Consider the following 14,951-nt stretch of genomic DNA (forward strand, 5'->3'; position numbering starts at 1 on the left):
CCCAGTCCCAGTCCCAGTCCCAGTCCCAACTCAGTGCAGTCCCAGTCCCAACCTCAGCCTCAGTCCCAGTCCCAGCCTCAGCCTCAGTCCCAGTCCCAGTCCCAACCTCAGCCTCAGCCTCAGTCCCAGTCCCAGTCCCAGTCCCAGTCCTAGCCCCAGTCCCAGTCCCAGCCTCAGTCCCAACCCCAGTCCCAGTCCCAACCTCAGGCTCAGCCTCAGTCCCAGTCCCAGTCCCAGTCCCAGTCCCAGTCCCAGTCCTAGCCCTCACCAGGCTCCACAGCCAGCCGTACCTTCTGTCTGTGTGTTGGAACCCAGCTCTGTGTCACATGGTCTGTCTGCTTCTAGAACACTGGGATGTTTCGGAGCCACTCCCCTCCACGCTGACTGGACTGTGTTACAGGGTGTTGCTACTAAAGATGAGACGACACACCCGGAAACACACACGCTGTCAAACCCTACCCCAAACTCAAACCCAGGCACACACTCACACCCTGAAACACACACGCTGTCAAACCCTACCTCAAACTCTAACCCAGGCACACACTCACACCCTGAAACACAGTCAAAACCACGTCCTGAAACACACACGCAACTGGACACGAACACACATCCGCACTCGCTCTCACACTCAATCCCAAAATCAATTAGAAGACGAGAAGAGGAGGATAGAGACGAGAGAGGAGGAAGAGAGGGAGGAGAGAGAGAAAGGGAGAGAGGAGAAGAGGGAGGAGGAAGAGAGAGAGAGGGAGGAGGGAGAGAAAGAGAGAGAGGAGAAGAGGGAGGAGGAAGAGAGAGAGAGGGAGGAGGGAGAGGAAGAGAGAGAGGAGAAGAGGGAAGAGGAAGTGAGAGAGAGGGAGGAGGAAGAGAGAGAGAGGGAGGAGGGAGAGAAAGAGAGAGAGGAGAAGAGGGAGGAGGAAGAGAGAGAGGGGGAGGAGGGAGAGGAAGAGAGAGAGGAAGAGAGAGAGGAAGAGAACAGGTGTGTTCTGTCAGAGTTGAGCGGTCTGGCTTGGCAGGGGGTTAAAGGTCATTCATCTCTCCTGACCCTGACTCTGGACAATACCGTCTATGTCAAGCTGCGGTTGTTTGGCCTGAGGACTGGACTGGTCCATTCTCACTGTCTGAGGGGGGAGCAGGGCAGAGATGGTGACGGTGGCGGCGTGAGTTCCGACAACATCCTGTCCTGGGCCCACCCTTTCCTGCAAAGCTTCCTGGGCGGGGCCCACCTGTCCGTCTCCAGCTGTGTGTCTGACCGCGCTCTGCTGGCCCAGATACTACCACAGGTAGAATGACTGTTTTCTATTGAAACTCTGTCTGTACATATGTCCCTCTGTAGACTATGACCTGAACCAGCACCTCCTTCTAGCTCGGACTCTGCTGATTATTGAGGGAAATGGTTCCTTTCTATGTCTGTGATAAGTGGTTGTTCCTCACAGCTTCCTGAAGATGAATGTACTGACAGGAAGTGGCTCTGGATAAGAGTGTCTGCCAAATGACTAACGTGTAAATGTACTCCTGTCTCTGTTCTACTCTACTCTGTTCTACTCTATTCTACTCTACTTTGTTCTACTCTATTCTACTCTATTCTACTCTGTTCTACTCTACTCTGTTCTATTCTACTCTACTCTATTCTACTCTACTCTGTTCTACTCTATTCTACTCTATTCTACTCTACTCTGTTCTACTCTATTCTACTCTATTCTACTCTACTCTGTTCTACTCTACTCTATTCTACTCTACTCTGTTCTATTCTACTCTATTCTACTCTACTCTGTTCTACTCTACTCTGTTCTGCTCTGTTCTACTCTACTCTGTTCTACTCTATTCTATTCTATTCTACTCTACTCTGTTCTACTCTGCCCTGTTCTACCCTGTTCTACTCTGTTCTACTCTACCCTGTTCTACTCTGTTCTACTCTACTCTGTTCTACTCTGCCCTGTTCTACTCTGCCCTGTTCTACTCTGTTCTACTCTACCCTGTTCTACTCTGTTCTACTCTACCCTGTTCTACTCTGTTCTACTCTACCCTGTTCTACTCTGTTCTACTCTACCCTGTTCTACTCTGTTCTACTCTACCCTGTTCTACTCTGTTCTACTCTACCCTGTTCTACTCTGTTCTACTCTACCCTGTTCTACTCTACTCTGTTCTACTCTATTCTATTCTACTCTATTCTATTCTACTCTACTCTGTTCTACTCTGCCCTGTTCTACTCTGTTCTACTCTACCCTGTTCTACTCTGTTCTACTCTACCCTGTTCTACTCTGTTCTACTCTACCCTGTTCTACTCTACTCTGTTCTACTCTACTCTGTTCTACTCTATTCTATTCTACTCTATTCTATTCTATTCTATTCTATTCTACTCTACTCTGTTCTACTCTACTCTGTTCTACTCTACTCTGTTCTACTCCATTCTACTCTACTCTGTTCTACTCCATTCTACTCTACTCTGTTCTACTCTACTCTGTTCTACTCTATTCTACTCTACTCTACTCTATTCTACTCTACTCTGTTCTACTCTGTTCTACTCTACTCTGTTCTACTCTACTCTGTTCTACTCTATTCTACTCTACTCTGTTCTACTCTACTCTATTCTACTCTATTCTACTCTACTCTGTTCTACTCTACTCTGTTCTACTCTACTCTGTTCTACTCTACTCTGTTCTATTCTATTCTATTCTATTCTACTCTACTCTATTCTACTCTATTCTGTTCTACCTCTGTTCTACTCTACTCTGTTCTACTCTATTCTGTTCTACTCTGTTCTACTCTACTCTGTTCTACTCCATTCTACTCTACTCTGTTCTACTCTACTCTGTTCTACTCTATTATACTCTACTCTACTCTATTCTACTCTGTTTTACTCTACTCTATTCTACTCTGTTCTACTCTACTCTGTTCTACTCTACTCTGTTCTTCTACTCTACTCTATTCTACTCTACTCTGTTCTACTCTATTCTACTCTACTCTGTTCTACTCTACTCTGTTCTACTCTATTCTACTCTACTCTGTTCTACTCTACTCTGTTCTACTCTACTCTGTTCTACTCTACTCTGTTCTACTCTATTCTACTCTACTCTACTCTGTTCTACTCTATTCTACTCTACTCTACTCTATTCTACTCTATTCTACTCTACTCTGTTCTACTCTACTCTGTTCTACTCTACTCTGTTCTACTCTACTCTGTTCTACTCTACTCTACTCTATTCTGTTCTACTCTGTTCTACTCTATTCTACTCTATTCTACTCTATTCTACTCTATTCTACTCTGTTCTACTCTATTCTACTCTACTCTGTTCTACTCTACTCTGTTCTACTCTACTCTGTTCTACTCTACTCTACTCTGTTCTTCTACTCTACTCTGTTCTACTCTACTCTGTTCTACTCTACTCTGTTCTACTCTACTCTGTTCTACTCTGTTCTATTCTACTCTGTTCTACTCTGTTCTACTCTACTCTGTTCTACTCTATTCTACTCTACTCTGTTCTACTCTATTCTACTCTGTTCCATTCTACTCTGTTCTACTCTACTCTGTTCTACTCTACTCTGTTCTACTCTATTCTACTCTACTCTGTTCTACTCTACTCTACTCTGTTCTATTCTACTCTGTTCTACTCTACTCTGTTCTACTCTACTCTGTTCTACTCTATTCTACTCTGTTCCATTCTACTCTGTTCTACTCTACTCTGTTCTACTCTACTCTGTTCCATTCTACTCTGTTCTACTCTACTCTGTTCTACTCTACTCTGTTCTACTCTATTCTACTCTACTCTGTTCTGCTCTGTTCTACTCTACTCTGTTCTACTCTACTCTATTCTACTCAACTCTATTCTACTCAACTCTGTTCTACTCTATTCTACTCTGTTCTACTCTACTCTACTCTACTCTGCAGCCCAGGGGGAGGCGACGGCCTCAGGGAGAGTGTCTGGACCTTGCTCAGCGATTCGCTGTCGGGCTGCTTTTCCGGAACAATGCGGAACTCCGGGATCTGGCCACCCTGGATACCGGCGCCATGAAAGTGGTGGCGGCCAAGCGAGCCGCTGTGATATCACACCTGGAGAACCTTCACCATGGCGACCTGAGCCCCGCCCGGCTCCTGGAAGCGTGTCACTGCGTTTACGAGACAGGCGACATCCGCTTGGTCAGGCACCTGGTACGGAACCTTCCCGAGGTTCTGTCGTTCCAAGGGGTTCCGCTGTGCCCCGCCGATGCCTTCGTAGTGTGGAACCTTTTGGACCAGTGTAGAACGCTGAGGAGGAGGTTCTGTCTGGGGCTGGAGGACACAGGACTGAGGATGACAGGATTAAAACTACTGACGGGTCTCAACAACATACACTCATACAGGTACTGGTACTGTTACACTGATAGACCTGCTACAGATCTCTTACAGTGTATATCTAGAACAGTATAGATCTGTTACAGTGTAGATCTAGAACAGTATAGATCTGTTACAGTGTATATCTAGAACAGTATAGATCTGTTACAGTGTAGATCTAGAACAGTACAGATCTGTTACAGTATAGATCTAGAACAGTACAGATCTGTTACAGTGTAGATCTAGAACAGTATAGATCTAGAACAGTATAGATCTGTTACATTATATATCTAGAACAGTATGTATCTGTTACAGTATAGATCTAGAACAGTACAGATCTGTTACAGTATAGATCTGTTACAGTATAGATCTGTTACAGTATAGATCTAGAACAGTATAGATCTGTTACAGTGTAGATCTAGAACAGTATAGATCTGTTACAGTATAGATCTGTTACAGTGTAGATCTGTTACAGTATCTATCTAGAACAGTATAGATCTGTTACAGTATAGATCTAGAACAGTATAGATCTGTTACAGTATAGATCTAGAACAGTATAGATCTGCTACAGTATAGATCTGTTAAAGTATAGATCTGTTACAGTATCTATCTAGAACATTATAGATCTGTTACAGTATAGATCTGTTACAGTATAGATCTAGAACAGTATAGATCTGTTACAGTATAGATCTAGAACAGTATAGATCTGTTACAGTATAGATCTAGAACAGTATAGATCTGTTACAGTATAGAGCTAGAACAGTATAGATCTGTTACAGTATAGATCTGTTACAGTATAGATCTGTTACAGTATAGATCTGTTACAGTATAGATCTGTTACAGTATAGATCTAGAACAGTATAGATCTGTTACAGTATAGATCTAGAACAGTATAGATCTGTTACAGTATAGATCTAGAACAGTATAGATCTGTTACAGTATAGATCTGTTACAGTATAGATCTAGAACAGTATAGATCTGTTACAGTATATATTTAGAACGGTATAGATCTGTTACAGTATAGATCTGTTACAGTATAGATCTGTTACAGTATATACAGTGCCTTGCGAAAGTATTCGGCCCCCTTGAACTTTGCGACCTTTTGCCACATTTCAGGCTTCAAACATAAAGATATAAAACTGTATTTTTTTGTGAAGAATCAACAACAAGTGGGACACAATCATGAAGTGGAACGACATTTATTGGATATTTCAAACTTTTTTAACAAATCAAAAACTGAAAAATTGGGCGTGTATAGATCTAGAACAGTACAGATCTAGAACAGTATATATCTGTTACAGTATATCTAGAACAGTATAGATCTGTTACAGTATATATCTAGAACAGTATAGATCTGTTACAGTATATATCTAGAACAGTATAGATCTAGAACAGTATAGATCTAGAACAGTATATATCTGTTACAGTATAGATCTAGAACAGTATAGATCTAGAACAGTATATATCTGTTACAGTGTAGATCTAGAACAGTATAGATCTAGAACAGTATATATCTGTTACAGTATAGATCTGTTACAGTATAGATCTAGAACAGTATATATCTGTTACAGTATAGATCTGTTACAGTATAGATCTAGAACAGTATATATCTGTTACAGTATAGATCTAGAACAGAATAGATCTAGAACAGTATAGATCTGTTACAGTATAGATCTAGAACAGTATAGATCTAGAACAGTATAGATCTGTTACAGTATAGATCTAGAACAGTATAGATCTAGAACAGTATAGATCTGTTACAGTATAGATCTAGAACAGTATAGATCTAGAACAGTATAGATCTGTTACAGTATAGATCTGTTACAGTATAGATCTGTTACAGTATAGATCTAGAACAGTATAGATCTGTTACAGTATAGATCTAGAACAGTATAGATCTGTTACAGTATAGATCTAGAACAGTATAGATCTGTTACAGTATAGATCTGTTACAGTATATATCTAGAACAGTATAGATCTGTTACAGTATATATCTAGAACAGTATAGATCTGTTACAGTATATATCTGTTACAGTATAGATCTGTTACAGTATATCTAGAACAGTATAGATCTGTTAAGTTTAGATCTAGAACAGTATAGGCTTCAAACATAAAGATATAAAACTGTATTTTTTGTGAAGAATAGATCTAGAACACAATAGATCTAGAACAGACATTTGTTACAGTATATTTCAAACTTTTTTAACAAATCTAGAACAGTAAAAATCTGTCACAGTATAGATCTACAACAGTATAGATCTAGAACAGTATAGATCTGTTACAGTATAGATCTACAACAGTATAGATCTAGAACAGTATAGATCTGTTACAGTATAGATCTACAACAGTATAGATCTAGAACAGTATAGATCTAGAACAGTATAGATCTGTTACAGTATAGATCTACAACAGTATAGATCTAGAACAGTATAGATCTGTTACAGTATAGATCTACAACAGTATAGATCTACAACAGTATAGATCTGTTACAGTATAGATCTGTTACAGTATAGATCTAGCAACAGTATAGATCTGTTACAGTATAGATCTGTTACAGTATAGATCTAGAACAGTATAGATCTGTTACAGTATAGATCTGTTACAGTATAGATCTAGAACAGTATAGATCTGTTACAGTATAGATCTAGAACAGTATAGATCTAGAACAGTATAGATCTGTTACAGTATAGATCTAGAACAGAATAGATCTAGATCTAGAACAGTATAGATCTGTTACAGTATAGATCTAGAACAGTATAGATCTAGAACAGTATAGATCTGTTACAGTATAGATCTAGAACAGTATAGATCTATAACAGTATAGATCTGTTACAGTATAGATCTAGAACAGTATAGATCTAGAACAGTATAGATCTGTTACAGTATAGATCTACAACAGTATAGATCTGTTACAGTATAGATCTAGAACAGTATAGATCTGTTACAGTATAGATCTACAACAGTATAGATCTGTTACAGTATAGATCTAGAACAGAATATATCTAGAACAGTATAGATCTGTTACAGTATAGATCTGTTACAGTATAGATCTACAACAGTATAGATCTGATGTTCTCACTCTACTGTATGTAGAACTTTGTCATGCACATTTAGTTTTCTGATCTGTGTGTTTTGAACATGACTCTAGCGTGTGTGTGTGTGTGTCCGTCCCAGGGCGTGTATCGCTGACACCATCACTCTGTGGGAGGAGCTAGAGCAGAGTGGGGAGGAGGAGCTTCTGAAAGCGGTTGTGTCCAAGTTGACCCTTAACCCTTTCAGAGCCACACAGGTGTCCCATGTCCAACACCTGTCCACACTGGTCAACATACACACAAGCAGGAGACTGTCTGAGAGGTACACCAATACAGCACACACACACACACACACACACACACACACACACACACACACACACACACACACACACACACACACACACACACACACACACACACACACACACACACATATATATATGCATACTGGTATGTTCAAAGCCATTGTGATGTGTCCGTCATCATTTCAGCCAATCAGATGGTGTCTTGGGGGAGGGTCTTCCTGCAGTCAGAGATCTTCACAAGCTGGAGTTTGAGTGAGTGTCATTATTCAACCACTATCACTAGGTAATAAGTCAATACACTTTAATTTGACTAGGTAATAAGTCAATACACTTTAATTTGACTAGGTAATAAGTCAATACACTTTGATTTGACTAGGTAATAAGTCAATACACTTTAATTTGACTAGGTAATAAGTCAATACACTTTAATTTGACTAGGTAATAAGTCAATACACTTTGATTTGACTAGGTAATAAGTCAATACACTTTAATTTGACTAGGTAATAAGTCAATACACTTTAATTTGACTAGGTAATAAGTCAATACACTTTGATTTGACTAGGTAATAAGTCAATACACTTTGATTTGACTAGGTAATAAGTCAATACACTTTGATTTGACTAGGTAATAAGTCAATACACTTTGATTTGACTAGGTAATAAGTCAATACACTTTGATTTGACTAGGTAATAAGTCAAGAGTTACTACTCTGACTGGGTAATAAGTCAAGAGTTACTACTCTGACTGGGTAATAAGTCAAGAGTTACCACTCTGACTAGGTAATAAGTCAAGCGTTACCACTCTGACTAGGTAATAAGTCAAGAGTTACCACTCTGACTGGGTAATAAGTCAAGAGTTACCACTCTGACTAGGTAATAAGTCAAGAGTTACCACTCTGACTAGGTAATAAGTCAAGAGTTACCACTCTGACTAGGTAATAAGTCAAGAGTTACCACTGGTTTGACTAGGTAATAAGTCAAGCGTTACCACTCTGACTGGGTAATAAGTCAAGAGTTACCACTGGTTTGACTAGGTAATAAGTCAAGAGTTACTACTCTGACTGGGTAATAAGTCAAGAGTTACCACTCTGACTGGGTAATAAGTCAAGAGTTACTACTCTGACTGGGTAATAAGTCAAGAGTTACCACTCTGACTAGGTAATAAGTCAAGAGTTACCACTGGTTTGACTAGGTAATAAGTCAAGAGTTACTACTCTGACTGGGTAATAAGTCAAGAGTTACCACTCTGACTAGGTAATAAGTCAAGAATTACCACTCTGACTGGGTAATAAGTCAAGAGTTACTACTGGTTTGACTAGGTAATAAGTCAAGAGTTACCACTCTGACTAGGTAATAAGTCAAGAGTTACCACTCTGACTAGGTAATAAGTCAAGAGTTACCACTGGTTTGAGAAAGTGTGTTTGTGTGTGTGTACAGGCTGGGGCCAGTGAATGGTCCTCTGGCGCTCCCTAAACTCCTGGAGCTGCTGCCAGCCCTGCACAGTCTACATCACCTGGAGTAAGTAGCGCTCTACTGATGGACCATGGGACAACGGCTTTCACTTTATTACGCTGTCGGTCTAATCTCTCTGTCTCCCTAATCTCTCTGTCTCCCTCACCCAGTCTGGAGAACAGTAAACTGGGGGACAGTGGGGCTGAGGGGCTGGCTGGAGCTGTGCTGTCTCTCTCCTCTCTGCAGATTATCAAGTAAGAAACCTCACACTGAGCTCTCTACTCTCTAGATCAACCTGTCCATCACTGAGCTCTCTACTGTCTAGATCAACCTGTCCATCACTGAGCTCTCTACTGTCTAGATCAACCTGTCCATCACTGAGCTCTCTACTGTCTAGATCAACCTGTTCATCACTGAGCTCTCTACTGTCTAGATCAACCTGTTCATCACTGAGCTCTCTAGTCTCTAGATCAACCTGTTCATCACTGAGCTCTCTACTGTCTAGATCAACCTGTTCATCACTGAGCTCTCTAGACTCTAGATCAACCTGTTCATCACTGAGCTCTCTAGTCTCTAGATCAACCTGTTCATCACTGAGCTCTCTAGTCTAGATCAACCTGTCCATCACTGAGCTCTCTACTCTAGATCAACCTGTTCATCACTGAGCTCTCTAGTCTCTAGATCAACCTGTTCATCACTGAGCTCTCTAGTCTCTAGGTCAACCTGTTCATCACTGAGCTCTCTAGTCTCTAGATCAACCTGTTCTTCACTGAGCTCTCTATTCTAGATCAACCTGTTCATCACTGAGCTCTCTACTCTCTAGATCAACCATCAACCAGTTCATCACTGAGCTCTCTACTCTCTAGATCAACCTGTCCATCACTGAGCTCTCTACTCTCTAGATCAACCATCAACCTGTTCATCACTGAGCTCTCTACTCTCTAGATCAACCTGTCCATCACTGAGCTCTCTAGTCTCTAGATCAACCTGTTCATCACTGAGCTCTCTATTCTCAACCTCTAGATCAACCTAGATCACCACCAGTTCATCACTGAGCTCTCTACTCTCTAGATCAACCTGTCCATCACTGAGCTCTCTACTCTCTAGATCAACCATCAACCTGTTCATCACTGAGCTCTCTACTCTCTAGATCAACCTGTCCATCACTGAGCTCTCTACTCTCTAGATCAACCTGTCCATCACTGAGCTCTCTACTCTCTAGATCAACCATCAACCTGTTCATCACTGAGCTCTCTACTCTCTAGATCAACCTGTCCATCACTGAGCCCTTTACTCTCTAGATCAACCTCTCCATCACTGAGCTCTCTTGTCTCTAGATCAACCATCAACCTGTCCATCACTGAGCTCTCTTGTCTCTAGATCAACCTGTCCGTCACTGAGCTCTCTAGATAATATCTATCTGTAGATCTCTGGGGTCATTATGACCCAGAAAAGGTTGGAGACCTCTGCCCTAGATAATATCTATCTGCACTATCATTCAGTCAGGTACTGTGCTTTTGTTAACAATGTTTATGGTCTCTCCTCCTCTCTCCTCCTCTCCCCTCCTTTCCTTTCTCCTCCCCTCCTCTCTTCTTCTCCCCTCCTCTCTTCTTTTCTCCTCTCTCTTCCTCTTCTCCCCACTCTCCTCCTCTCCGCCCCTCCTCCTTTCTCCCCACTCTCCTCCTTTCCTCCCCTCCTCTCTTCTTCTCTTCCCTCCTCTCCTTTCTCCCCTCCTCTCCTTTCTCCCCTCCTCCTCTCCTTTCTCTTCCCCTTCTCTCCTTTCTCCTCCCCTTCTCTCCTTTCTCCCCTCCTCCTCTCCTTTCTCCTCCCCTTCTCTCCTTTCTCCTCCTCTCCTCTCCTCCCCTTCTTTCCTTTCTCCTCCCCTCTTCTTCTCTTCCCTCCCCTCCTCTCCTCCCCTTTCTCCTCCCCTCCTCTCCTCCTCTTTCTCCTCCTTTCCTCTCCTTTCCCCTCCTCTCTTCTCTTCTCTTCTCTTTTCTTCTCTCAGTCTGTCCCAGAACTGTATAGGAGACCAGGGAATAGGGAGTCTGGCTCCTGCTCTGTCTACCCTCCCCTCACTGCACTGTCTCAGGTACACACACACACACACACACACACACACACACACACACACACACACACACACACACACACACACACACACACATCTGATGGTCACACACACACACACCTTGTAATCTGATGGTCTTGTCTATTCTCCAGTCTGTAATCTGATGGTCTAATCCAGTCTATTCTCCAGTCTGTAATCTGATGGTCTAATCCCGTCTATTGTCCAGTCTGTAATCTGATGGTCTAATCCCATTCTCCAGTCTGTAATCTGATGGTCTGTCTATTCTCCAGTCTGTAATCTGATGGTCTAATCCCGTCTATTCTCCAGTCTGTAATCTGATGGTCTAATCCTCCAGTCTGTAATCTGATCTATTGTCTATTCTCCAGTCTGTAATCTGATGGTCTAATCCCGTCTATTCTCCAGTCTGTAATCTGATGGTCTAATCCCGTCTATTCTCCAGTCTGTAATCTGATGGTCTAATCCTGTCTATTCTCCAGTCTGTAATCTGATGGTCTAATCCTGTCTATTCTCCAGTCTGTAATCTGATGGTCTAATCCCGTCTATTCTCCAGTCTGTAATCTGATGGTCTAATCCCGTCTATTCTCCAGTCTGTAATCTGATGGTCTAATCCCGTCTATTCTCCAGTCTGTAATCTGATGGTCTAATCCCGTCTATTCTCCAGTCTGTAATCTGATGGTCTAATCCAGTCTATTCTCCAGTCTGTAATCTGATGGTCTAATCCAGTCTGTAATCTGATGGTCTAATAATCTGAATGGTCTAATCCCATATATTGTCCAGTCTGTAATCTGATGGTCTAATCCCGTCTATTTTCTCCAGTCTGTAATCTGATGGTGTAATCCCGTCTATTGTCCAGTCTGTAATCTGATGGTCTAATCCCTGTCTATTCTCCAGTCTGTAATCTGATGGTCGTCTATTCTCCAGTCTGTAATCTGATGGTCTAATCCCGTCTATTCTCCAGTCTGTAATCTGATGGTCTAATCCCGTCTATTGTCCAGTCTGTAATCTGATGGTCTAATCCCGTCTATTGTCCAGTCTGTAATCTGATGGTCTAATCCCGTCTATTCTCCAGTCTGTAATCTGATGGTCTAATCCTGTCTATTCTCCAGTCTGTAATCTGATGGTCTAATCCGTCTATTCTCCAGTCTGTAATCTGATGGTCTAATCCCGTCTATTCTCCAGTCTCCAGTCTGTCTATTCTCCAGTCTGTAATCTGATGGTCTAATCCTGTCTATTCTCCAGTCTGTAATCTGATGGTCTAATCCAGTCTATTCTCCAGTCTGTAATCTGAACGGTCTAATCCCTGTCTATTCTCCAGTCTGTAATCTGATGGTCTAATCCCGTATATTCTCCAGTCTGTAATCTGAATGGTCTAATCCCGTCTATTCTCCAGTCTGTAATCTGATGGTCTAATCCCGTATATTCTCCAGTCTGTAATCTGATGGTCTAATCCCGTCTATTCTCCAGTCTGTAATCTGATGGTCTAATCCCGTCTATTCTCCAGTCTGTAATCTGATGGTCTAATCCCGTATATTCTCCAGTCTGTACAGTAATGTGATATCTGACGGGGGTGCTGAGAGTCTGGCTGCTGTTTTACCTCAGATGACATCACTCAGTGACCTGGAGTAAGTTTTAATTATAAAACTATACTGCAGTAAATCTGAATTATAAAACTATACTGCAGAATTATAAAACATGACTGCAGTAATAATGCAGTAAGTCTGAAACATAAAACATTACTGCAGTAGCAGAGCAGTAAGTCTGAAACATAAAACATTACTGCAGTAGCAGAGCAGTAAGTCTGAAATATAACACATTACTGCAGTAGCAGAGCAGTAAGTCTGAAATATAACACATTACTGCAGTAGCAGAGCAGTAAGTCTGAAATATAACACATTACTGCAGTAGCAGAGCAGTAAGTCTGAAATATAACACATTACTGCAGTAGCAGAGCAGTAAGTCTGAAATATAACACATTACTGCAGTAGCAGAGCAGTAAGTCTGAAATATAACACATTACTGCAGTAAGTCTGAAATATAACACATTACTGCAGTAGCAGAGCAGTAAGTCTGTAATATAACACATTACTGCAGTAGCACAGCAGTATTGATACGGTAGTGTGTATGTAGTACCCCCTGTTGCTATGGGATCAGTAGCTGTCGCCACACTACTGTTCACCACTACTACAGTCCGACTCATTGTTTCCCCCGTGTTTTGTCTGCAGTGTCAAGTACAACAGTTTCACGGCCCTAGGAGCTCAGAGTCTGGCTTCCAGTCTGAGGGACTGTCCATGGATCAAGAGTCTGGGGTAGGACACTCATCGAACACAATCACATCGCCATAACATAGAGGAGGAAGTCCCATTGATCAATAGTCGATTACAATCACGATAACGTCTAGGAGGAAGTCTAGTCACTGTAGAACAGAAGGAAAAATGGAAACAGAGATGGTTTATATTTCATTGTATTTTCTCTCTCTCTCTCTCTCTCTCTCTCTCTCTCTCTGTCTCTGTCTCTGTCTCTCTCTCTCTCTCTCTCTCTCTCTCTCTCTCTCTCTCTCTCTCTCTCTCTCTCTCTCTCTCTCTCTCTCTCTCTCTCTCTCTCTCTCTCTCTCTCTCTCTCTCTCTCTCTCTCTCTCTCTCTCTCCTCCCCCTCTCTCTCTCTCCTCCCCCTCTCTCTCTCCAGGATGTGGAATGTGTGTATTCCCTACGGAGTGTTAGAGAGACTGCAACAACAGGACCCACGGATACAACTGCTCTAGAACATTGTTCTAATGTTGTTCTAACAGAACCCCAGAGGATACAGCTGCTCTAGAACATTGTTCTAATGTTGTTCTAACAGAACCCCAGAGGATACAGCTGCTCTAGAACATTGTTCTGTTGTTCTAACAGAACCCCAGAGGATACAGCTGCTCTAGAACATTGTTCTGTTGTTCTAACAGAACCCCAGAGGATACAGCTGCTCTAGAACATTGTTATGTTGTTCTAACAGAACCCCAGAGGTTACAACTGCTCAAGAACATTGTTCTGTTGTACTGTTCCTGGACACCACTGTACTGTGTTCCAGGACACCACTGTTCTGTGTTCCTGGACACCACTGTTCTGTGTTCCAGGACACCACTGTTCTGTGTTCCAGGACACCACTGTTCTGTGTTCCTGGACACCACTGTTCTGTGTTCCAGGACACCACTGTACTGTGTTCCAGGACACCACTGTACTGTGTTCCAGGACACCACTGTACTGTGTTCCAGGACACCACTGTTCTGTGTTCCAGGACACCACTGTTCTGTGTTCCAGGACACCACTGTTCTGTGTTCCAGGACACCACTGTTCTGTGTTCCAGGACACCACTGTTCTGTTCTGTGTTCCAGGACACACACTGTCCTGGACACCACTGTTCTGTGTTCCAGGACACCACTGTTCTGTTCCAGGACACCACTGTTCTGTGTTCCAGGACAACACTGTTCTGTGTTCCAGGACACCACTGTTCTGTTCTGTGTTCCAGGACACCACTGTACTGTGTTCCTGGACACCACTGTTCTGTTCTGTGTTCCAGGACAACACTGTTCTGTGTTCCAGGACACCACTGTTCTGTTCTGTGTTCCAGAACAACACTGTTCTTTGCACTGACATTTGAATGTATTTGTTATGTTTTATACTGTTCTGTGGATCATTTCTGTACTGATCATTCTATTAAGTTTGCACTGAAAAATAAAACTTGAGATGGTTAATATAGAACTGGACCTGACTACTCTACAGAACCAGA

The 14,951-nt window shown here is 42.1% G+C and overlaps 1 protein-coding gene across 1 annotated transcript in view; it reads left to right on the forward strand.

Annotated features, from left to right (window-relative positions):
* ciita (class II, major histocompatibility complex, transactivator) overlaps positions 1 to 14,563 on the forward strand; it is a 55,145-nt gene extending 40,582 nt beyond the window's left edge. The window contains exons 13-22 of the mRNA XM_042317481.1: positions 852 to 1,280; positions 3,887 to 4,338; positions 7,484 to 7,663; positions 7,836 to 7,901; positions 9,086 to 9,166; positions 9,271 to 9,354; positions 11,106 to 11,189; positions 12,728 to 12,811; positions 13,412 to 13,495; positions 13,872 to 14,563. Coding sequence (XP_042173415.1) covers positions 852 to 1,280; positions 3,887 to 4,338; positions 7,484 to 7,663; positions 7,836 to 7,901; positions 9,086 to 9,166; positions 9,271 to 9,354; positions 11,106 to 11,189; positions 12,728 to 12,811; positions 13,412 to 13,495; positions 13,872 to 13,947 — 1,620 coding nt within the window. The 3' untranslated portion in view covers positions 13,948 to 14,563. The remainder of the gene's footprint in view (positions 1 to 851; positions 1,281 to 3,886; positions 4,339 to 7,483; positions 7,664 to 7,835; positions 7,902 to 9,085; positions 9,167 to 9,270; positions 9,355 to 11,105; positions 11,190 to 12,727; positions 12,812 to 13,411; positions 13,496 to 13,871) is intronic.
* Positions 14,564 to 14,951: the final 388 nt, after the last annotated feature.

Source organism: Oncorhynchus tshawytscha, unplaced genomic scaffold, assembly GCF_018296145.1.
Source record: "Oncorhynchus tshawytscha isolate Ot180627B unplaced genomic scaffold, Otsh_v2.0 Un_contig_2949_pilon_pilon, whole genome shotgun sequence".
Lineage (NCBI taxonomy): Eukaryota > Metazoa > Chordata > Actinopteri > Salmoniformes > Salmonidae > Oncorhynchus > Oncorhynchus tshawytscha.